The following is a 25,889-nucleotide window of genomic DNA, read 5'->3' as shown; positions in this document are numbered from 1 at the left end:
AGTGTCTAAGCCAAACCTTAGACATTGTAAGTGCAGGGTAGCCATAAGAGTATATGGTCTGGGAGTCTGTCAAACACGGACTCCACAGCACCATAATGGCTACACTGAAAACTGGGAAGTTTGGTATCAAACTTCTCAGCACAATAAATGCACACTGATGCCAGTGTACATTTTATTGTAAAATACACCCCAGAGGGCACCTTAGAGGTGCCCCCTGAAACCTAATCCAACTACCCGTGTAGGCTGACTGGTTCTAGCAGCCTGCCACACTCGAGACATGTTGCTGGCCACATGGGGGAGAGTGCCTTTGTCACTCTGTGGCCTGTAACAAAGCCTGCACTAGGTGGAGATGCTAACACCTCCCCCAGGCAGGAATTGTCACACCTGGCGGTGAGCCTCAAAGGCTTACCCCCTTTGTTCCAGCACCACAGGGCACTCCAGCTAGTGGAGTTGCCCGCCCCCTCCGGTCACGGCCCCACTTTTGGCGGCAAGGCCGGAGGAGATAATGAGAATAACAAGGAGTCACTGGCCAGTCAGGACAGCCCCTAAGGTGTCCTGAGCTGAAGTGACTAACTTTTAGAAATCCTCCATCTTGCAGATGGAGGATTCCCCCAATAGGGATAGGAATGTGACCCCCCTCCCCTTGGGAGGAGGCACAAAGAGGGTGTACTCACCCTCAGGGCTAGTAGCCATTGGCTACTAACCCCCCAGACCTAAACACGCCCTTAAATTTAGTATTTAAGGGCTCCCCTGAACCTAAGAATTTAGATTCCTGCAACTTACTGAAGAAGAAGACTGCTGAGCTGAAAACCCCTGCAGAAGAAGAAAGAAGACACCAACTGCTTTGGCCCCAGTCCTACCGGCCTGTCTCCTGCCTTCTAAAGAAACCTGCTCCAGCGACGCTTTCTCAAGGACCAGCGACCTCTGAATCCTCAGAGGACTGCCCTGCTTCAAGAGGAACAAGAAACTCCAGAGGACAGCGGACCTGCTCCAAAAAAACTGCAACTTTGTTACAGAGGAGCAGATTTAAAGACCCCTGCAATCCCCGCAAGAAGCGTGAGACTTGCAACACTGCACCCGGCGACCCCGACTCGACTGGTGGAGAACCAACACCTCAGGGAGGACCCTCCGGCGACTCAGAGACTGAGTAACCAAAGTTGCCCCCCACAGCGACGCCTGCAGAGGGAATCCCCAGGCTCCCCCTGACCGCAACTGCCTGACTCTAAAATCCCGACAGCTGGAAAAGACCCTGCACCCGCAGCACCTGAAGGATCGGAACTTCAGTGCAGGAGTGACCCCCAGGAGGCCCTCTCCCTTGCCTAGGTGGTGGCTACCCCGAGGAGCCCCCCCTTGCCTGCATCGCTGAAGAGACCCCTTGGTCTCCCATTGATTTACATTGGAAACCCGACGCTTGTTTCTGCACTGCACCCGGCCGCCCCAGTGCCGCTGAGGGTGTACTTTTTGTGTGAGCTTGTGTCCCCCCCGGTGCCCTACAAAACCCCCCTGGTCTGCCCTCCGAAGACGCGGGTACTTACCTGCTGGCAGACTGGAACCGGGGCACCCCCTTCTCTCCATTGAAGCCTATGCGTTTTGGGCACCGCTTTGAACTCTGCACCTGTCCGGCCCCGAGCTGCTGGTGTGGTAACTTTGGGGTTGCTCTGAACCCCCAAAGGTGGGCTACCTTGGACCCCAATCTTAACCCCGTAGGTGGTTTACTTACCTGCAAAACCTAACAATACTTTACCTCCCCCAGGAACTGTGAAAATTGCACTAAGTGTCCACTTTTAAAACAGCTATTTGTGTTTTATGTGAAAAGTATATATGCTACTGTGATTATTCAAAGTTCCTAAAGTACTTACCTGCAATACCTTTCAAATGAGATATTACATGTAGAATTTGAACCTGTGGTTCTTAAAATAAACTAAGAAAAGATATTCTTCTATAACAAAACCTATTGGCCTGGAATTGTTTGAGTGTGTGTTCCTCATTTATTGCCTGTGTGTATGTACAACAAATGCTTAACACTACTCCTTTGATAAGCCTACTGCTCGACCACACTACCACAAAATAGAGCATTAGTATTCTCTTTTTGCCACTATCTTACCTCTAAGGGGAACCCTTGGACTCTGTGCATACTATTCCTTAATTTGAAATAGTGCATACAGAGCCAACTTCCTACATGACCTAACAAGGCAAGGGTACACCTTTTACATAAGCTCCACTTTCGTTCTTTACACACTTTATATAAATATATGGAAAATGTCACTTACCCAGTGTACATCTGTTCTATATATTGAAAATGTCACTTACCCAGTGTACATCTGTTTGTGGCATGCATATGGATTCAGACATCTAGTGTTGGCATATGGATGCCAACATCTAGTGTTGGGCTCCGAGTGTTACAAGTTGTTTTTCTTCGAAGAACTCCATTGTTAGATTGTTTTCCCGCAGAGGGTAAAGGAAGGAGTGATAGAGTATAAGTGAAAAAAGATGTCCATGCAAATGTAAATGTTTATACATATGTACAAATGTTAAAAACTTGTACTACAGGCTTCCGGGGAGGAGAGAGGGTGCATGTGAATCTGCAGCACAACATGCCATGAACAGATGTACACTGGGTAGGTGACATTCTGTTCGATGGCATGTGTAGCTGCAGATACACAGGCTATGCATAGACTACAAAGCAGGTTGTCCTCCCAAAAATATCAGTGGCTAGCCTGAAGGAGTTGACATTGTTTGAAATAATGTTCTTAGAACAGCTTATCCTACTGTGGCTTGTTGTGATAATATGTCCACACAGTAGTGTTTAGTAAATATATGAGGTGTTGACCATGTAGCTACTTTACATATTTCAGCCATTGGCATATTTCCTAAAAAAGCCATTGTTGCACATTTCTTTCATGTAGAATGTACATTGGGAATGATTACAAGTTGTCTTTTTGCTTTGATATAGCATGTTTGTATGCACCTTTCAATCCATCTTGCTTAACATGGTTTTGATATAGGATTGCCTGTATGTGGTTGTTGGAAAGCCACAAAAAGCTGTTTTGTCTTTCTAAATTGTTTAGTTCTGTCTATATAGTACATTAGAGCTCTTTTGAGGTCTAATGTATGTAGAGCTCTTTCTGCCACAGAATCTGGCTGTGGGAAGAAGACTGACAGTCCCACTGTTTGATTGATATGAAATGGTGAGACTACTTTTGGTAGAAATTTTGGATTTGTTCTTAGTACAACTTTAGGTTTGTGTACTTGGAAGAAAGGTTACTCAAGAGTAAAAGCTTGGATTTCACTTACTCTTAAAGAAGTAATTGCCACTAGAAAGGTAACTTATGTTAGAAATTTAATTTGGCACAAGTGCATGGGTTCAAAGGGTGGACCCATAAGTCTTGTAAGCACTATATTTAGATTCCAAGATGGAACTGGTGGTGTTCTTCGTGGAATTATGCGTTTTAAGCCTCCCATGAAAGCTTTAATGACAGGAACTCTAAATAAATATTTATGTTGAATATTTTGTAAATATGCAGATTTGGCAGTAAGGTGTATTTTTATTAAAGAAAATGCTAAATTTGATTTTTGTAAAATTAAGTAAATAGCATACAATATCTTGTATTGATGCTGTAAGAGGATCTATATTTTTAGATTGACCGTAATAGACAAATCTTTTCCATTTGTTTGCATAGCACTGTCTAGTAGTGAGTTTTCTTACTTATTTAATAACTTCCATACATTGTGATGGGAGTTGTAAATATCCAAATTCTATGACTTCAGGAGCCAAACTGCTAGATTAGAGCATTGAGGTTTGGATGTCTGATTTGACCTTTGTTTTGTGTCAACAGATCCTGTCTGCATGGGAGTTTGGAGTGAGGTACTACAGATAGATCTAGTAGTGTTGTGTACCATGGCGGACGTGCCCATGTTGGTGCGATGAGTATCATGTTGAGTGAAGTTTGACGCAACTTGTTGACCGGAAATGGGAGTGGGAGGGGGGGGGGCCATAAGCAAATATCCCTGACCAATTGATCCACAGAGCATTGCCCTTGGAAAGGGGATGTGGGTGTCTGGATGCGAAGTTTTGGCATTTTGTGTTTTCGCTTGTTGCAAATAGATCTATGTTTGGTGTTACCCACTTCTCTTTTTGTTTTGGCACTTTAGCTGGGGGATGCCCAGTGTCCAATTCTTCCTGAAATGCCTTTTTTTTATTTTTTTTTATGAAGGCGCTGTGATGATTCTCCCAGTTTCTTTATGGATGTGTATCCTAGACTGTCTCATCCATAATTTGAAGGATTGGTTCAATCTCGGTCTCTTCCTCAGAGGTTTTATGGCTTTCTCAGTCTTTTAGAGAGTCCTTGTTCCTCTGTATAGCCTGTCTTTTTTGGCTCTGAAATGTGATGTTTTTCGGAATTGAAAATGAAGGTTTCGCCTCCGAAACAGTTTCTTATTTTTGACTTCGAAAATTGTTGTCTACTGGAGTCTGAAATGGAGCTTTTAATGGTTTTTGTCAACTCCAAAGTCGTCGGAGGGGTGGCCTTTTTCAGTGCCGAACCAGAGGGTCAGTCACTGACAATCTTTTCTGGCTGAGGCAAGGCCTTCCGTCAGTGGCGTACCCAAGGCCTTCTGTTGTTTATTTGGGGGTGCAGGGGCAGACTTACTCACACGCTGACTGGCTGTGACAAGTCTGTCTTCCACAGATTCCTGCTCTGACTGTCTCGGATCAAGACTGTCTGCATTTGTTCTTCTGTAACGTCGAAATGTTCCACTCTTCAACACCATTTCCAGCCTTCTAGCTCTTCGGTCCCCCAGTCTTTTTTGATCGGAACGATCGACAGGCCTCAGTTTTCCTCCTGAAGGTCTGGAGAATGGCAGAGGTTGCAAACCAGAAGTTGGGCTGCGTATGGGTACTTCACATGGCACCAAGGGCAGAACTGGAATGGAGTCGATCCATAAGGCTCTCCACGCGGTCGGCCCGAATAGGCCCAAGTTGGTCGCGCGCGCCCCGAAGGGCGAACAAAGTTGTTTTCCGACAGTACTGCTGTTTCGATGGAAGATGAATAACGCAACCGATACAATACTGACGCAAAGGAATGTTTTTTTTTTTTTTACGATCTCCGAATCGAATTCTCGGAGCGAGAGAAAACACGTCCGAACCCGACAGCGGAAAGAAAACAATATAACAATGGAGTCGATGCCCATGCGCAATGGAACCAAAGAGTCACAACTCGATCCCGTGACTCTAAAAGACTTCTTCGGAGAAAAACAACTTGTAACACTCCGAGCCCAACACTAGATGTCAGAATCCATATGCATAGCATGTGTATCTGCAGGTCCACATGCCATCGGACATATTATATGTACTTATATATAATGTTACTTACCCAGTAGACATCTTTTCGTGGCACGTAGTGCTGCAGAGTCTCATGCTTTGCATAAGTCCGCCATCTAGTGTTGAGCTCAGGTGTTATAACTTTTTCTTGGAAGAAGCTTTGAGTCACGAGATAGAGGGACTCCTCCTCTCGGTGATAGTGCACATGAGCATCAAGTCTTTTGTTAGATTGTTTTCCCGCAGGAAGGTGAAGTAAAGAGTATATAAGTGTATTTGTACATATATAGTAAAGAAATGAGATGTCCATGCAATGCATATGGAAAATGTCACTTACCCAGTCTACATCTGTTTGTGGCATGTAGTGCTGCAGATTCACATGCTATGCATATCTCTTCCGACATCTAGTGTTGGGCACGGAGTGTTACAAGTTGTTTTTCTTCGAAGAAGTCTTTTCGGAGTCACAGGATTGAGTGACTCCACCTCTTGGTTCCAGTGCGCATGGGCATCGACTCAATTGTTAGATTGTTTTCCTCGCAGAGGGGAAAGGAAGGAGTGATAAAGTATAGAAATACAAAGATGTCCATGCTAATGTAAATGTATATACATATGTACAAATGTTTAACTTTAACGACTACAGGCTTCCGGGCAGGAGCGGTGGTGCATGAGAATCTGCAGCACTACATGCCACGTACAGATGTACACTGGGCAAGTGACATTTTCCTTTCGATGGCATGATGCACATGCTATACATACACTAAAAAGCAGTTATTCCTCCCAATAAGTGGTGGCTGGCCTGTAGGAGTTGAAGTTGTTTGAAATAATGTTCTTAAGGCAGCCTGGCCTACAGTGGCTTGTTGCTGTGAGAAAACAGTAATGTTTTGTAAATTTATGGGGAGTTGAACATGTTGCTGCTTTACATATATCTACCATTGGTATGTTTCCTAAAAAAAAGCCATTGAGGAACCTTTCTTTCTTGTAGAACGTGCTTTAGGAGCGATGAAAAGTTGTCTTTTTGCTTTGATATAGCATGTTTGTATGCATCTAACAATCCCTCTTGCTAAACCATGTTTTGATATAGGATTGCTTGCATGTGGTTGTTGAAAATCAACAAAAAGTTACTTTGTTTTCCTAACATCTTTAGTTCTGTCTATCTAGTACATAAGAGTTCTTCTGAGATCTAGGGTATGAAGAGCTATTTCTGCCACAGAGTCTGGCTGTGGAAAGAAGACTGGCAATTCCACTGTTTGATTGATGTGAAAAGGAGATACTACTTCTGGTAGAAATTTTGGGTTTGTTCTAAGTACAACTTTATGTTTGTGCACTTGGAAAAAAAGGTTCTTCAAGAGTGAACAATTGTATTTTGCTAACTCTTCTTAAAGAAGTAATAGCTAGAAGGAAGGCGATCTTCCATGGTAAAAATTGAATTTGGTAAGGGTGCATGGGTTCAAAAGGTGGCCCCCATGAGTCTGGTAAGTACAATACTTAAATTCCACGATGGAACAGGTGGTGTTCTAGGTGGAAAATGTTTTAAAATTTCCATTAAGGCTTTAATAACAGGAACTCTGAATACAGAAGTATTTTGAATTGTTTGTAAGTATGCAGATGTGTATCTTTATGGATGAGAAAGCCAAATTTGATTTTTGCAAATGAAGTAAATAGCATACAATATCTTGCATAGATGCTGTAAGTGGATCAGTGTTTTAAGATTGACAGTAGTATACAAATCTTTTCCACTTGTTTGTGTAGCATTGTCTAGTAGTAGGTTTATGTGCTTGTTTAATTACTTCCATGCATTCTGGTGGAAGTTGTAGGTAACCAAATTCTATGACTTCAGGAGCCAAATCGCTAGATTGAGAGCATTGGGGTTTGGATGTCTGATTTGACCTTTGTTTTGTGTTAACAAATCTGGTCTGTTTGGGAGTTTGGAATGAGGTACCACAGACAGATCTAGGAGTGTTGTATACCAATGCTGGCATGCCCATGTTGGTGCTATGAGTATCATGGTGAGTGACGTTTGATGTAGTTTGCTGACTAGAAAGGGAAGGAGAGGGGGGGGGAAAGCGTAAGCAAATATCCCTGACCAATTGATCCATAGAGCATTGCCCTTGGGTTGGGGATGTGGGTGTCTGGATGTGAAGTTTTGGCATTCTGCATTTTCGCTTGTTGCGAATAGATCTATGTCTGGTATTCCCCACGTTTGAAGTAATTTTGAAGTACTTGGGGGTGAATCTCCCATTCGTGCGTTTGTTGGCGATTTCGGCATAGGAGATCTGCTAGCTGATTGGCTATTCCTGGAATACATTGTGCAAGTAAATGAATTTGATTGTGAATTGCCCATTTCCAAATTGCTTGGGCTAGAAGGGACAGTTGAGATGAATGTGTCCCGCCCTGTTTGTTGAGGTAATGCATGGTGGTGATGTTGTCTGTTTTTATTAGAACAGTCTTCTGTTTAAGAAGAGGTTGAAACTCTTTTAGGGCAAGAAACACAGCTAGTAATTATGCGTGGTTTATGTGTAGCTGCTTTTGTTTGACATACCATTGCCCTTGAATGGTCTGATCGTTTTAGATGAGCTCCCCAACCGATTGATGCATCTGTTGTGATTATGGTCTGAGGCACAGGGTCTTGAAATGACCGCCCCTTCATTAAATTGCTTTGATTCCACCACTGAAGGGACACGTGTTTGGCAGTCCAACACTAGATCTTGAAGTTGACCATGTGCCTGTGACCATTGGTGTGAAAGGCACTGTTTTAAGTGCCTCATGTTTAGTCTTGCATGTGGGACTATCGCTATGCAAGATGCAGTCATTCCTAGAATCTTCATGATAAATCTGTGTACTGTTGATTTGGCTGTATGAGTGGTATGAGATTTTGGAAAGCTTGTATTCTTTGTATATTTGGGTAAGCTAGGGCTAGTTGTATATGTGGGTAAGCTAGGGCTAGTTGAGTATTTAGGATAGCACCTAGGTAAGGTTGTACCTGTGCTAGTTGAAGTTGTGACTTTTGGTAGATTAGAGTGAACCCTAGGGTGTATAAGGTTTCTATCACATAACAAGTGTGTTTTTGGCATTGTGTAAAACTGCTTGATTTTATTAGCCAATCATCTAGATATGGAAAGACATGGATGTGTTTTCTTAAGTAGGCTGCTTCTACTGCTAGACACTTTGTGAACACTCTTGGAGCTGTTACCCCAAATGGCAACACCTTGAACTGGTAGTGTTTTCCTGCTATGACAAACCTGAGGTATTTTCTGTGAGCTGGATGGATGGGTATGTGGAAATACGCATCTTTGAGATCTAGAGCAGTCATGTAGTCTTGTTTTTGTAATAGTGGAATGACATCCTGCAGAGTTAATGTGAAAATGCTGACAGGATGTATAGATTGAGGGGCCTTAGGTACAAGATGGGCCTGAGGGTGCAGTCTTTTTGGGAATCAGGAAGTATAGTGATAATACTCCTGTTCTTTGTTGAGAATGTGGAACCAATTCTATTGCTTGTTTTAATAGTAGAGATTGTACCTCCTGTTGTAACCGAACAGTACGTTCTGGGGACAATGTGATATCGTGGTGGAATGTTGGGAGGGGTGGAGATTAATTCTAGGCAATAGCCATTGCGGATAGTTGATAATACTCAATTGTTTGTAGTGATATTTTGCCAATGAGTGTGGAATTACTGTAGTCTTTCCCCCCCTAACAGGAGATGTGTGGAGTGGAAGGGAGGGAAGGAGGTCACTGTTAAGGTTGTGTTTGTTTAGAGGTTTGAAATGTACCTCTTTCTGAAATATTGACCTCTATAGGACCCTCTAAAGCCACCTTGTTGATACTGGGTTTGTTGTCCCTGCTTTGTTTGTGAGGTGGAAGCATCTGAGGATTGTGGCTTGAAGCTCCTCTAAACTGTGGTCTGCGAAAGGAGCCTCTATCTGGGGTGGTGTATAAAGCGCCCATTGCTTTTGCAATATGAGTCCCTCCTCAGTTTCTCAACAGTGGTGTCTACTTCTGAGCCAAAGAGGTGCTTTTAGTCGAAAAGCATATTAAGTACTGCCTGTTGAATTTCTGGTTTAAAACCAGAGGAGCGCAGCCATGCATGACTTCGAATTGTGATGGCAGTATTTACACTCTGCAGATGTATTAGCAGCATCGAGGGCAGATCTTATTTGATTATTGCTGATAGCTTGTCCCTCTTCTACAACTTGTTGGGCCCTTTTTTGGTGCTCCTTTGGGAGATGCTGTATAATATCTTGCATTTCATCCCAATGGGCCCTATCATATCTGGCTAGGAGTGCCTGGGAATTTGTAATTCTCCACTGATTTGCTGCTTGTGTAGCAACCCTTTTCCCAGCTGCATCAAATTTTCTACTCTCCATATCGGGAGGGGGTGCGTCTCCTGAAGACTGGCTGTTTGCCCTCTTTCTTGCCACAATGACTACTGAGTCTGGAGGATCCTGATGAGTGATGTAATCAGGATCAGTAGGGGCAGGTTTATACTGATCAATTCTAGGGGTGACAATCCTAGCCTTTACAGGTTCATGAAAAATTTGGTCTGTGTGTTTAACTAATCCTGGTAACATCGGGAGACACTGGTACCTGGAATGAGCAGAAGACAATGTATTAAATAAATAAAAAATCTTCCAATGGCTCAGAATGCATGGTTACTCCATGGTAAGCTTCTGCCCTAGATATTACTTGGGTGTATGCAGTGGTGTCTTCTGGAGAAGTCTTTGATGGATAAATGTCTGGATCATTGTCCGGGATGGGATCCGGGTCATAGAGGTCCCATGGGTCTGCTATATCTCCATGTGAGTATAAAGAATGTGATGGAGAAGGCAGTGGTGGTGGGCTATTCTGAGGTGAGAAAGCTGTAGAGATCGAGGAGGAGAAGTATGGAGAGGTAGTGGCTTCTCAGTTTGTTTTTGCACCTTCGCTGGTGGTTTCACAGAGTCTAGTTCCTGTTGGAAAGCCAGCTTCCTTTTGGTTTTTTAAAGGAGGTGCAGGGATGATTTTTCCTGTCTCCTTGTGAATATGGATTCTGGACTGTCTCATCCATAACCTGTAATATTGGTTCAATCTCAGACTCTTCCTCAGAAGTCTTATGAGATTCCATGATTGGTTTTGTAATTTATTTTAATTTTTTGGAAAGTCATTGTTCGTGTGTATGAGGATTTTTTCGGCTCAGAGGTGTGTCGTTTTTTCGGTACCGAAAAAGTATTCGGAGGTCTTGGCTCCGAAGCCGATTGACGAATTTTCAACTCCGAGGAATGGGATCTTTTACTGGAGTCTGAAATGGTGCTTTTAACAGATTTGCTCGACTCTGAAGTGGACAGAGTAGTGGCCTTTTTCGGCGCCGACCTCAAAAGGACTGTCGCCAGCAGTCTTTTCGGGCTGAACCATGGCCTTGCAGCAGTGGTGTACCCAAGGCCTTTGAACGTTTTTTGTGCAGGGGTGTAGGGGCAGAAGTACTCACATACTGGCGAGCTGTAATGGGTCTGTTTCACAATTCCTGTTTGAAGTCGGTCTTGGATGGAGACTGGTGTCTGCGCCTGCTCTTCCTACAAAACGTCAAGATGTTCACTGTTTTTCAAAGCCATTTGGAGTCTTCGTGCTCTGCAATCTGAGGGTATTCTTTGATAGAAATGATCGACAGGCCTCGCAATCTTCCTCCTGATGGTCTGGAGAAAGGCACAAATTACAAACCAAGTGTTGGTCTGTATATGGGTACTTTTGGTGGCACTGAGGGCAGAATCTGAATGGAGTCTGATCCATCAGGCTTCCCACGCGATAGGCCCAAGTTGGGCACACGCGCCCCAAAGGCTGAAAAAGAAGGTTCCGACGGTACTACTGGTTCGATGCTAGATGGGAGATGTGATCGAAACAATACAGACGAATAAGGTTTTCCGAATCGAAATCTTGGAACGAGAGGAAACCCGTCCGAACCCGACCGCGGAAAGAAAACAATCTAACAATGGAGTTGATGCCCATGCGCACTGAAACCGAGAGGAGTCACTTGATCCCATGACTCCGAAAAGACTTCTTCGACGAAAAACAACTTGTAACACTCCGAGCCCAACACTAGATGTCGGTAGAGATATGCATAGCATGTGTATCTGCAGCTACATATGCCACTGAACACATTTACAAAAAAATAAAAATAAATTTAAAAAAAGTACCACAACAGTGACAGGCTTCCTGGGAGGGAGCATGTGAAGCTGCAGCACTACATGCTACGAACAAGTGTCTACTGGGTAAGTAAAATTTTCTGTTCGATGGCATGTGTAGCTGCTGATACACCTGCTTTGCATAGTGTAAAGCAGTACCGTCCCAAAATAAGCAGTGGCTATCATGTAGGAGTTGTAGTAGATTTAAATAGTGTTTTAAGCACTGCCTGTTCAACATTTGCTTGTCGGTGACATAATACATCCACACAGTAGTGTTTAGTAAATGTGTGGTGTAGACCATGTGGCTGCTTTACATATGTCTGCCATTGGTATACTGCCTAAGAATGCCATTGAAGCTATTTTGTCCTAGTGAAATTAGCTTCTGGAGTTACTGGTAGCTGTCTTTTGGCTTTAACATAGCAAGTTTGTATACATTTGACTATCCATCGTGCGATCCTAATTTTTGAAATAGGACTACCTTTGTGAGGCTGTTGAAAAGCTACAAAGTTGTTTGGATTTTCGGAAATCTTTTGTTCGGTCTATACAATACATGAGAGCTCTTTTACCATCTAGGGTGTGAAGAGTTCTTTCAGCAACTGAATGATTGTGGAAAGAAGACTGGTAATTCCACTGATTGATATTAAATGGTGAAACCACTTTCGGTAGGAATTTTGGCTTTGTCCTAAGGACTAGCATGGGTTCAAATGGTGGACCCATAAGTCCTGTGAGTACGATGTTAAGATTGCAGGCAGGAGCTGGTGGAGCTCTAGGTGGAATAATTATTTTAAGGCCATAAAAGCTTTTATAACAGGAATCCTAAACAAAGAAGTATGCAGTCTGTTTTGGAGGTAAGCAGCTATTGCTGGTAAATGGATTTTAATAGACAAATATGCAAGATTTGCTTTTTACAAATGAAGCAAATAACAGACAATATCCTGTAATGATGCTTTAAGTGGATTAATGTTTTTCGGCTGGCAGTAATATACAAAGTGTTTCCATTTAGCTGCATAACACTGTCTAGTTGTAGGTTTGCGTGCTTTCTTTAGAATATTCATACATTCAGATGAAAGTTGTAGATAGCCAAATTCTATGACCTCGCGAGCCAAATGGCTAGGTTGAGCATACAGGGATTGGTATGCCCGATTTGACCTTTGTTCTGAGTCCATAGGTCTGGTCTGTTTGGAAGCTTGTGATGTGGTACTGCAGACCGATCCAATAGTGTGTACCAATGTTGACGTGCCCACATGGGAGCTATGAGTATCATAGGGCGGTGTGACGGATTTTGTTGACCACAAATGAAATTAGTGGGAGAGGCAGAAAAAATGTAAGCAAATATCCCTGACGAACTGATCCATAGAGCACTGCCCTTGGATTGAGGGTGTTAGTGCCTGGATGCGAAGTTTAGGCATTTCGTGTTTGCTTGTGGCAAAGGTCTCGGTCGCCCCATATTTGGAAGTATTGTTGAATCACTTGTGGGTGAATATCCCATTCGTGTACTTGTTGCTGTGTCCTGCTTAAAAGGTCCGCTAGTTGATTGTGTCTTCCTGTAATATACTCTGCTAATAGTTGAATGTGATTGCGAGTTAGCCATCTCCAAATTGTCTGTGCCAAAAGGGACAACTGAGATGAGTGTCTCTCCCCCCCCCCTCCTGTTTTTGCAGATAATACAATATGGTCATGTTGTCTGTCCTTAAATACGTTCTTGTGTGCGATTTGTGTTTGAAAAAAGTGCTAGGAACAGTGCTAGCAATTCCAAATGGTTTATGTGATAAGTTTGTTGAATTGAGTCACATTCCCCTTGTATGGTAAGGTTGTTGAGATGGGCTACCCAACCTATCATTGATGCATCTATTGTGATTATGGTCTATGGCTAAGGGTCCTGAAACAGCTGCCGTTTTAATAGGCTGGTGTGATTCCACCATTCCAGAGTGCGATAAGTCTGGCGGTCCATCAACACTAGATCTTGAATATGACCCTGTGCCTGAGATCACTATTGTGAGACACTGCTGTAGTGGTCTCATTTTTTAGGTGCAGAATGGGTACTACCACTATGCATGATGCCATCATACCCAATAGTTTCACCATCAACTTCACTTTGTAGGTGTAGTTGTATTGCAGTTGAGATAAGAGATGATAAAAAGCTTGAATTCTCACTGGGTTTGGGTATGCTAATGCTGACTGAGTGTTCAGAATTGCTCACAGATACTGTTGTATTTGTGCTGGCTGCAGTTGAGGTTTTTTTTTTTTTTATAATTGATTGTAAATCCTAGGTTGTGTAGGGTGTCCACTGTATACTGTGTGCACTGTTGACCAGTTTGAATTGCAATGGCTTTTATGAGCCAGGCGTCCAGATACGGAAATACATGTATGTGTTGTCTTCTGAGGAATGCTGCAACCACTGCTAGACATTTGGTAAACACCCTTAGTGCGGTTACTCCAAAGGGTAGTACTTTGAATTGATAATGCTTTCCTGCTATTACAAATCTTAGATACTGTCGATGTGCTGATGTATTGGAATGTGAAAGTAAGCATCTTTGAGATCTAATGTTGTCATGTAGTCCTGTTTTGGAATAGGGGAATTATATCTTGTAGAGTGACCATATGAAAGTGTTCTGATAGAATGTATAGATTGAGGGGCCTGAGATCTAAGACTGGTCTTGGAGTATAACCTTTTTCTTTGGTATAAGGAAGTATAGCGAGTATACTCCAGATCGCAGTTGGGATATAGGTACTATCTGTATGGCTCCTTTGATGAGTAGTGATTATACTTATTTTAACAGAGTAAGATGTTCCCGAGTCATTCTGTGTGAACGAGGGGGAATGTTTGGTGGAGTAAAGGAGTTCTGGACAATAACCATGTTGGATAAGTCATAGAACCCATTGATCTGTGGTGATGTTTTGCCATTGGGAGTAGAAATTCACCAGTCTTCCTCCCACAGGAGATGTATGGTCTGTGGGTATGTTTAATAAGTCACTGCTTTGTTGATATAAAGGAACCTCTGGAAGTGGTTGGTTTAGCTCTCCCTCTATACTGAGCTCCTCTATATGACCCTCTGAATGATCCCCTATTATAGAAGCGTGTTCCTTGTTTGTGTTGTGAGGTAGATGGTTCTGTGGTTTATGTTTTGAAACCACCCCTAAACTCCGGCCTACAAAAATTACCTCTAGTAGGTGTGGTATATAAAGCACCCATGGCTTTTGCAGTTTGAATCTTTTTTCAGTTTATATATTGTGGTACCCACTTCAGGGCCAAACAGATGTTTGTCAAAGGGCATGTTAAGAACTGCTTGTTGAATTTCCGGTTTAAGCAAAGGGAGACACTGATACTCCTTATGAGTAGATGTTAACATGTTGAACAAAAAGTCATCCTCGATAGGATCAGTATGTAACTGAATATTAGGATATGCTGCTGCCCTGGCTATAACTTGATTATAGGCAGTTGTGTCCTCAGGAGGATATGGCCTTGCTGAATACAAATCCGGGTCATTAGGTAAAATAGGATCTGTATCTTATAGATCCCATGGATTTCCATTAGTTTGAGGATCAGTGAAATCCTCCTCATGTGGTTATATAGGTGAGGCCTGTGGTGAAAACTGTGCCGAAAGCGTGGGTGAGGGTGGTGGTGAAATAGGAAGATAAGGAGAGTGAGGTGGTGAAAACTGCGGTTGCATTGTCTTTTGCTTCTCCTTTTGTTGACTGAGTTTAGTTAGTGGAGACCCAGCGTCCAACGTCTCTTGAAAAGTTAATTTTCTTTTGGTTGTTGGGAGGAGGAGATCCTATAATCTTCCCTGTCTCCTTGTGTATATGGACCATTCTTTGGTTGGCATCCATAATCTCTAAAATGGGTTCATTCTCCGAAGACTCCTCAGTAATTGAAGAACGTTTAACACTGATATATCTGTTGATTCTGAAATTTTGGTTAAATGCCTGACAAGGACTGAAATTGTCAGCTCTGAAAGTGGTAGTCTTTTTCGGCTCCGAAACGGAGGACTGCGATTTTCAACACGTCACCGAAAGAGGTGCAGCAGCCTGTTGGTATGTGTCGGCTGCACTTTGGTATTCTGCTTCAGTGCAGAACCAGAGGGTTGGTCTTCCGAAGTTATTTTTCAGGTCCAACTATGGCAGGAAGGCAGTGGAGGACCGAAGACCTATTAGGAGTCCTTTTTTTATTGTCTTTGTTTGGTGTGAGGGGCCTGCTGTAATCTCATTCTGCGCCAGTGTAATGTCCCCCATCTGAGTCTCAATCCGAATCATTGATGGAAACTGCTACACGCTGCTCTTCTTCTGTCGACTTGGACACCATCCGACCGCTCTAAGATCCTGAAGAGTCTTTTTGGATCGAAACGATCTGCAAGTGTCATAGGTCTCATCTCTGTATTCGGGAGACAGATTGCACACCAAATGTTGATTGGTATAAGGGAATTTTGCGTGACTCAGAGGACAGAAATGACAGTACGTTGCATGAGCTTACATTATTCGATCAAATAATGTATGAAAGAAGGCCCAGAAAGGGCACGGTCGCCCCTAACGGCGTCTACTTTAATCAGACAATTACGATTCAGTCAGCTACTGACAGTAAGAAAATGCGATCGAAAACTGTACAGACATTTTATAGAAAGTTAAGACAAGTTCAGAGTATACCGAACCGAAAAGTCCCGGAGTGAGGAGAAACATGCCCATGCGCACTTTCACCGAGAGGAGGAGTCACTCGATCTCATGACTCGAAAATCTTCGAAGAAAAAACCTCGTAACACTCAGAGCGCAACACTAATGGCGGACTTATGCAAAGGCAAAGCATGTGTATCTGCAGCTACATATGCCATCCAAAAAATTATATTATATATATATATATGGAAAATGTCACTTACCCAGTGTACATCTGCTCGTGGCATGAGACGCTGCAGATTCACATGCTTTGCACATCCCGCCATCTAGTGTTGGGCTCGGAGTGTTACAAGTTGTTTTTCTTCTAAGAAGTCTTCGAGTCACGAGATCGAGGGACTCCTCCCCTTTCGGCTCCATTGCGCATGGGCGTCGACTCCATCTTAGATTGTTTTCCCCGCAGAGGGTGAGGTAGGAGTTGTGTATTACAGTAATAGTGCCCATGCTATGGAGTAAACATGTATGTACATAATGTAGTTTAAGGTGATATATTTACAAATTTACAAATGTTCAAGATCAACTTTCGAAACGGCTACCGGCTCCCGGGGAGGCGGGTGGGCGCATGTGAATCTGCAGCGTCTCATGCCACGAACAGATGTACACTGGGTAAGTGACATTTTCCGTTCGATGGCATGTGTAGCTGCAGATACACATGCTTTGCATAGACTAGTAAGCAGTTATCTCCCCAAAAGCGGTGGTTCAGCCTGTAGGAGTTGAAGTTGTTTGAAACAAAGTTCGTAGTACTGCCTGGCCTACTGTGGCTTGTTGTGCTGTTAACACATCCACGCAGTAGTGCTTGGTAAACGTATGAGGCGTAGACCATGTGGCTGCCTTACATATCTCAGTCATTGGAATGTTTCCTAGAAAGGCCATAGTAGCACCCTTCTTTCTAGTGGAGTGTGCCTTTGGTGTAATAGGCAGTTTCTCTTTGCTTTGAGATAACAGGTTTGAATGCATTTAACTATCCATCTAGCAATGCCTTGTTTGGAAATTGGATTTCCTGAATGAGGTTTTTGGAAAGCAACAAATAATTGTTTTGTTTTCCGAATTTGTTTGGTTCTGTCAATGTAGTACATTAACGCTCTTTTGATGTCTAATGTATGTAGTGCTCTCTCAGCTACAGAATCTGTTTGTGGGAAGAACCCTGGTAGTTCTACTGTTTGAGTCAAGTGGAACGGTGATATGACTTTTGGTTAAAAAAATTGATTTGTCCATAGAAATACTTTATGCTTGTGTATTTGAATAAATGGTTCTTGTATGGTAAATGCTTGGATTTCACTTACTCTTCTTAGAGATGTGATGGTGATTAGAAATGCAACTTTCCATGTTAAATATTGCATTTCACATGAGTGCATGGGCTGAAAAGGTGGCCCCATGAGTCGTGTTAAGACAATGTTGAGGTTCCATGAAGGAACTGGTGGTGTTCTTGGTGGTATAATTCTTTTTAGGCCTTCCATAAAGGCTTTTATGACTGGTATCCTAAATAGTGAAGTTGAGTGGGTAATTTGCAGGTAAGCTGAAATTGCGGTAAGATGTATCTTAATGGATGAAAAAGCTAGTTTTGACTTTTGCAAATGTAGCAAGTAGCTTACGATGTCTTTAGCAGATGTGTGTAAGGGTTGAATTTAATTATTATGGCAATAATAAACAAATCTTTTCCACTTATTTGCATAGCAATGTCTAGTGGTTGGTTTTCTAGCTTGTTTTATGACTTCCATACATTCTTGTATAAGGTCTAAGTGTCCGAACTCTAAGACTTCAGGAGCCAAATTGCTAGATTCAGCGATGCTGGATTGGGGAGTCTGATCTGTTGATTGTGTGGAGTTAACAGATCTGGTCTGTTTGGTAGTTTGATATGAGGCACTACTGAGAGGTCTAGTAGTGTTGTATACCAAGGTTGTCTTGCCCAAGTTGGTGCTATGAGTATGAGTTTGAGTTTGTTTTGACTCAACTTGTTTACTAGATATGGAAGGAGTGGGAGAGGGGGAAAAGTGTATGCAAATATCCCTGACCAACTCATCCATAACGCATTGCCCAGAGACTGATCTTGTGGGTACCTGGATGCGAAGTTTCGGCATTTTGCGTTTTCTTTTGTTGCAAACAGGTCTATTTGTGGTGTTTCCCAATTTTGGAAGTAAGTGTGTAGTACTTGGGGGTGAATCTCCCATTCGTGGATCTGTTGGTGATCCAGAGAGAGATTGTCTGCTAACTGATTCTGAATCCCTGGAATGAACTGTGCTATTAGGCGAATGTGGTTATGTATCACCCAATGCCGTATTTTCTGTGTCAGGAGACACAACTGTGTTGTGTGTCCCTACTTGTTTGTTTAGGTAATACATCGTTGTCATGTTGTCTGTTTTGACAAGAATGTGTTTGTGGCTTATTATTGGTTGAAATGCTTTTAACGCTAGAAATACTGACAATAGTTCCAAGTGATTTATGTGAAACTGTTTTGGCCGAGAGTCCCATTGTCCCTGAATGCTGTGTTGATTGAGGTGTGCTCCCCAGCCTATCATGGAGGCATCTGTAGTTATTACGTATTGAGGCACTGGGTCTTGAAAAGGCCGCCCTTGGTTTAAATTTATATTGTTCCACCACTGAAGCGAGGTGTATGTTTGGCAGTCTATCAACACTAGATCTAGAAGTTGACCCTGTGCCTGCGACCATTGTGATGCTAGGCACTGTTGTAAGGGCCGCATGTGCAATCTTGCATTTGGGACAATGGCTATGCATGAGGACATCATGCCTAGGAGTTTCATTACTATTTTGACTTGTATTCTTTGGTTTGGATACATGACCTGTATTACATTGTGAAATGCTTGTACTCTTTGTGGACTTGGAGTGGCAATCGCTTTTGCGGTGTCGATTGTTGCCCTTAAGTATTGCTGTGTCTGACACGGCTGAAGGTGTGACTTTGTGTAGTTTATTGAGAAACCTAGTTTGTGTAGGGTTTCTATGACGTACTTTGTGTGTTGCGAACACCATTCTAGTGTGTTGGTTTTGATTAACCAATCGTCTAGGTACGGGAACACATGTATTTGCTGCCTTCTGATATGCGCAGCTACTACTGCCAGACATTTTGTAAAAACTCTTGGCGCAGTTGTTATTCCGAATGGCAACACCTTGAATTGGTAATGTACCCCTTGGAATACAAATCTTAGGTACTTTCTGTGTGACGGATGTATTGGTATATGGAAATATGCATCCTTTAGGTCTAGTGTGGTCATGTAGTCTTGTCTGAGCAGTGGGATTACGTCTTGTAATGTCACCATGTGAAAGTGGTCTGATTTGATGTAGGTATTGAATGTTCTGATATCTAATATAGGTCTCAGTGTTTTGTCCTTTTTGGGTATGAGAAAGTACAGAGAGTAAACTCCTGTTCCTTTTTGTTGAATTGGTACTAATTCTATTGCTCCCTTTTGTAGCAATGCCTGGACCTCTAGTCCTAGAAGATCCATGTGTTGTTTTGACATATTGTGTGTTTTCGGTGGAGCGTTTGGAGGGAATCTGAGAAATTGTATGCAATAACCATGCTGGATAATTGCCAGTACCCAAGTGTCTTGTTATCTCTTCCCAATGTTTGTGAAATTTGCTTAGTCTCCCCCCCACAGGTGTTATGTGTTGGGGATTTGTGACTTGGAAGTCACTGTTTGTTTTGAGGAGTTTTAGGGCTTTGGAACTTCCCTCTATTCTTTTGGAATTGTCCCCCTCTATATTGCCCCCGAAAACTTCCCCGCTGATATTGGCTTTGATAAGTGGGCCTTGTTTGTGAGGTTGTGGGTTCTGTTGCTTGTCCTCGAAACCCCCCTCTAAACTGTGTTTTGCAAAATGTGCCTCTGCTCTGTGGGGAGTAGAGTGCGACCATGGGTTTGGCCGTATCAGTGTCTTTTTAAAGTTTTTCTATAGCAGTGTCCACCTCTGGCCCAAACAACTGCTGTCCATTAAAGGTCATATTCAGCACGGCTTGTTGTATTTCCGGCTTGAATCCTGACGTACGCAACCATGCGTGTCTCCTTATTGTTACTGCAGTATTTACTGTCCTTGCAGCTGTATCTGCTGCATCCATTGCTGACCGTATCTGATTTGAGATACTTTGTCCTTCCTCCACTACTTGTTGTGCCCTTTTCTGGAACTCTTTGGGTAAGTGTTCTATGAAATGCTGCATCTCGTCCCAATGAGCCCTATCATATCTTGCCAGAAGTGCTTGTGAGTTGGCAATTCGCCATTGGTTTGTTGCTTGTGCTGCAACCCTTTTCCCAGCAGCGTCAAATTTGCGACTTTCATTGTCTGGAGGTGGTGCGTCTCCCGAGGTGTGAGAGTTTGCTCTCTTGCGAGCTGCCCCTACTACCACAGAGTCTGGTGTTAATTGCTGTGTGATATACACAGGGTCTGTAGGCGGTGGCTTGTACTTTTTCTCCACCCTTGGAGTTATGGCCCTGCCCTTCACAGGCTCCTGAAACACCTATTTGGAGTGTTTTAGCATTCCAGGTAGCATAGGTAAGCTCTGGTATTGGCTATGAGTGGAGGATAGTGTATTAAACAAAGTCATCCTCAATTGGTTCTGCATGCAAGGTGACATTATGAAATGCCGCTGCCCTTGAGACGACCTGCGTGTAGGATGTACTGTCCTCAGGTGGGGACGGTCTCGCTGGGTAACAGTCTGGGCTGTTATCCGATACTGGCGCATCATAAAGGTCCCATGCGTCGGGATCGTCCTGACTCATTGCAGTATGCATTGGGGATTGCATCAGTGGTGGAGTGACTACCGGTGATGTGTGCATTGATGGTGGTGGAGATGGTGGTGGAGTTGTTTGTCTTGCCGCCTTTGCCTGTGGCTGCATGTCCTTTTCTTGAAAGGCAAGTCTCCTTTTCATTTTAATTGGTGGAAGAGTGCTTATCTTCCCTGTGTCCTTTTGAATGTGGAGCCTCCTTTGAGTGTAGTCTGGCTCCATTGATTCTAGTTCTTGTCCGAACTTATGTCCTTGCATTTGGGAGGACAATCCCTGTTCCTCTGTGTAGGAACCTGATTTCGGTTCCGAGGCTGGATGTTTCGGAATGGAAACCTTTTCGGTAGCCTTTTTCGGCTCAGACGAGACTTTTCATTTTCGGCGTCATGGTCTCTCGGTGCCGACCCATTTCGGTGCCGCTGTCTCGGTGCCGAACTTGCTCGGAGCCGCTGTCTCGGGCTCGAGATTGCTGTGTGCCGGTATCTCGACCGGAGTCGGATGACTTCGACACAAGCGTGCCCTTTTTCGGTGCCGATGATCGGTCACCTATTTTACGTGTTAAGCCATGGCCTGTTGGCGGTGGCGTCCCCTGGGCTTTTGTGGTCTTTTCGTGAGTTTTATGTTTTGACGTCTTACTCACGGTTTTAGGCGTTTCTTCGGGCTCGAGCGAGTCAGAGTCCGACTCCTGGATGGAGAAGGTTTCTTCTTCCTCCTCCAAATGCCTTTGTCCTGTCGGCGCCGACGCCATTTGCAGTCTTCTCGCTCTTCGGTCTCTTAATGTTTTCCTCGACCGAAACGCTCGACAGGCTTCACAAGTATCTTCTTTGTGTTCTGGAGACAAACACAAGTTACAGACCAGGTGCTGATCTGTATACGGATACTTGTTGTGACATTTTGGGCAGAAGCGGAATGGGGTCCGTTCCATCAGCCTTGAAGAGACACGTGGCCGGGTCGACCAGGCCCCGACGGGGGATGTAAAAAACCCCAAAGGGCCACCGGAGGTCTTCAAAAGTCTGTGTCGATCTGTAGTAACTAACCTTATACCGAGCGCAAACAATACCGTCGAATTTTCCGAGATTCTAACTAACTTTCCGAACTGAAACACGGAGCAAAAAGGAACACGTCCGAACTCGATGGCAGAAAAAAAACAAAGATGGAGTCGACGCCCATGCGCAATGGAGCCGAAAGGGGAGGAGTCCCTCGATCTCGTGACTCGAAAAGACTTCTTTGAAGAAAAACAACTTGTAACACTCCAAGCCCAACACTAGATGGCGGGATGTGCAAAGCATGTGTATCTGCAGCTACACATGCCATCGAACACATATATATATGTACACACACACACACACACACACACACACACACACACACACACACACACACACAGAAGGCAAAGCTTCTTTATGTCACAATATCTCAGTCACATAATCAAAGACAATGGCCATTCTCCCCCCGCCCCTAACACCCTTGTGAGTCGCAAAGTAAATATAACAACAACTCTCTAATCACAATCTTTTCATTTTGGAGGGAGGATGGTGTTCAACACTAATGGTAGCACTAGAGAGGTAAAAGGTTTGCCTCACCAGATTTAAGCGCACACTTTTGCAAACTTCACAAACAGCCAAGACAGTTTCAGAATGCGAGCAACTGTCATTCGGAATTCCAAATCAGGTCAAACCATTAACACCCACAAACCAAAGTGCTATCTGCAATACCATCTGCCTACCTTAATCAAATGCCAGTCATATCTTTATGTTAAGCACGGTTATTTGGAAATAAGGTTTTCATTGGATGAACCACAGAACAGTAAAGTTTTGTACTTGCAACAGTCAGCAAATTAATTTAGGAATAGCAGTTGGAATTAAGGGTACTTGATCCCTTGCCTGTGTATCTGAATATGAGGGGAAAAAAAGTCTTCAACCTACCTGCCTCCAGTATCCTTAGTGACCGGAAAGGACTGTGGATTTATGTGCGCAAGAGTAATGAAATCATTCCTCTCCAAATTCCCAACCAGAACTCGAATTTTGGATTCCACCAGACCAATCCTAAAAAGACAATGACTAAGTTTGATGGTAGATGTCAAGTAGTCAATTATTTACATACACAGATTGAGATAATTTAGACATGCAGAAATCACACAATATCCAGCCATGTAACTTCTGAAAGAAATATTAAAATATATCAAGTTGCCCACCTATATATGTAGTGTGTCCGAACTAGATCAAATGCCCTGCAGTTACTAGTTTCTGGCATTCATGCGACGTTTGCCAACATGACTAGCCCCCTACCACAGTCTCTTCACACACAGCACTAGCAAATTGCACTCAGTTTCTAGAATGCAAGTAATGTTGCGGTATCAATACTCAACTACCTTCAGTAGGGGGGGAGGGGGAAATCAGTAATTTCTCCCCTTCAGTGGTAAAAACTGAGTAAAATCGATCTTCTGCTATTGAAGGAATAATTACCAACAGTGGTGACATGGAGTGCATCAGTCCTGAACTTTACCCAGTATAGATCTTTCTTACAACAGTTGCAGTCCCCTTTAGAGTGGTCACTCCAGGTATATATCATCTTAGGCATCAGAGACAGACTACCTAGATTTACAACCAAAAACATTGCAAAAATATAAATAAACAATGGCTGGGCTTATTGGCACCACAGTATAGGATGTAATCTTACACGGTCAGCAGAAAAGAACTGAGATGCAGGCAAGAAGGAATATACGAGGCATGCTATGCATCTCCAAGAGAAGGTCCAACAGCTTGAATGTTTATTATACTAATGATTTGTTCTAGTCTTGCCACTCTATTACTAGCGGGAATCCTTCATTGGAAATAAAACGGACGGCTGTAGCAGCATAGGGTTGAGAATCAGTAACTTCCGGCTGTATTTTTATTGCACAGTCATTTAAGCCAGACGTGCAGACCAGTTTGTAAAATCCCCAAACAAGGGGAGGGGGAATGACTACTGCTCAAAACGACAACTGCATAAATAACTAGTAAACAGACTTATTTTGGCCTTGGCATGTTTACTTAAGCATGTGCACAGAGGCCTAGGCCTGTCCCCAACTATCAGAGGTCATGGACCAGTACTGTGACCAGGTACTGCAGTTACTTGTATGCCTCAGACCCTCACGTAGATATCCTGTATATATGTTGAGCTCATGCACATGTTTAGTGTGTGTAGCACATGTACAGTGATACAGCTGTGTGTGTGAGGAAGCCCGAGTGCTGAAGCATGAGGGGTTCTTTTTCAATATGCCTGGCACAGCACACAATATAGGAAGAGGACAGCTTCTCCAGACATTGGAAGAGTATTGCCTGCATTCTTGTGGCTTGAAACTACAGCAATCCATACACTGATGTGAGGAGGATGAAGACAGGGCAATCTTTTGAAACTCCATGGGGACCTTTGTTTACTTGTTGATTGTTACTGAGCAATTTCTGCTATAAGCTTACAACAGGACTGTGTATTAGGACAACAAAACTTCAGAATGTGGAAGACTCCGTCCACTCCGTCAATCTGTTAGCCGAATTCCTGTCTAGCTCAGTGCCTCACCTGAAGCCTCAACCAAGCAGGGTGGAAGGTGATTGTGGCTAACTGAAAATGACACTGACTCCCCAGGGAAGTCGTGGGAACAGAACTTACCCTTTTGTTGTATTACTAATGCATGCCAAGGTGAGACACAGACATGAGATAAATTTCAATATTGAAACAATTGCAATCTGGCATAAGGCGAATGGGCTGCAATAATTAGGCAGATGAAACAAAGTAATCAGCATTATAAACATGATAAAGATGAAAAACAATCCAACCATGGTGAAAGTGATTCTAGATGTTCTAGAGGTTCCAGAAGTTCCTAACCAACCCAAAGACTATACTTGAGGGCATAGCAGGTGTACCCATCTGTCAGGCCCGAACTAGCAGATTAGCCTCAGCCCCATTCCTGAAGACCGTGTCAGAGTTGCCTGCGGTGTAAGTGGCAATCCTCTTGGGGGCTGGCAGATTGGCACCTGGCAGATTGGCACCAGCAGAACAGAACGTCAAACGGCATTCATCCCAGGACGGTCGTGGCTGGAATGCCCTCTGCCTCTCCCGGGTCAGTGCATCACTTTAATAATAAAACCATACTGTACTGGAAGTGCAGTCCTGATGGGATGCTGTGTTTAGGTGTTAGAAGCGGTCACCTGAATGGGCAACACAAACTAGCATATCGTGGTAGTGTTCTTAGCCTTGGACAAAAAGTACTGATTACATGCTGTGCAAAGACTAGCTAAAAAAAAGTAGCCTGTTTTCTATATTCCTAGAATAAAAGCAAGCAGATAAAATATGTGAAGAGTGATTGATAAATGCAGCCTTACTAAAACAAATATAAAATATGAAATGTAAAATGAAGTTAAATGAAACTAAAACAGGGGGAATGAAAAACGGGACCAAGAGGTCCTCACAACATTTCATACAGTAGATGCTAGAGGGAAAGGGTGACTGCAACTTGCTGTGTAAGCTGAAGACATTTCTAATTCAGGCCTGCCCTTTTGTCTATCTCGGTATACTGTCTTAATAGTCTGATGACAGCCAGTTGCAGAAACCTTACTTCTTTGTTCTAGTGTTATGGATCTCCAGTTTGGAGAAATGCCATAGGCTACCTGCTGCAAGAAGCTGCACAGTAGCCCATGGCTGTGTCTGGGTAATTCCAAGAAAAGAACACTTGAAAGGAGAACCAACCCTAAATAGATTCTAAAGTTTAAGACTGAACGCAGACTGCGAACCCAGCCAAGAAAATGCGTCCAAAAGTGGGACCCAAACCACTAAACCTTGTGAAGATCTAAGTCCTCCTATATCACGGAAGGGAGTAGTAAGTAGAGTACTCAGAGGATTGCTCTGAATAGCGCTGGTGTCTGCCTGAAATCCAGTCTTTCCAGAGGTGAAAGAACATCACATGAAGTCTGATCTTTCGGCTGAAGAGCAGACTGGGCTGTAGGTTCTATAAGCCTCCCTGCTGCTGAGAGGGAGGGATTTTGGGGGGAGGGGG

The 25,889-nt window shown here is 43.4% G+C and overlaps 1 protein-coding gene across 1 annotated transcript in view; it reads right to left on the bottom strand.

The window, feature by feature from the left end:
* Nucleotides 1–25,889, bottom strand: part of PAPOLG (poly(A) polymerase gamma) — a 523,629-nt gene that overhangs the window by 221,900 nt on the left and 275,840 nt on the right. Inside the window, exon 14 of the mRNA XM_069234379.1 lies at nucleotides 22,783–22,902. Coding sequence (XP_069090480.1) covers nucleotides 22,783–22,902 — 120 coding nt within the window. The remainder of the gene's footprint in view (nucleotides 1–22,782; nucleotides 22,903–25,889) is intronic.

Source organism: Pleurodeles waltl, chromosome 5, assembly GCF_031143425.1.
Source record: "Pleurodeles waltl isolate 20211129_DDA chromosome 5, aPleWal1.hap1.20221129, whole genome shotgun sequence".
NCBI lineage: Eukaryota > Metazoa > Chordata > Amphibia > Caudata > Salamandridae > Pleurodeles > Pleurodeles waltl.
This window is presented reverse-complemented; position numbering and strand designations above follow the sequence as displayed.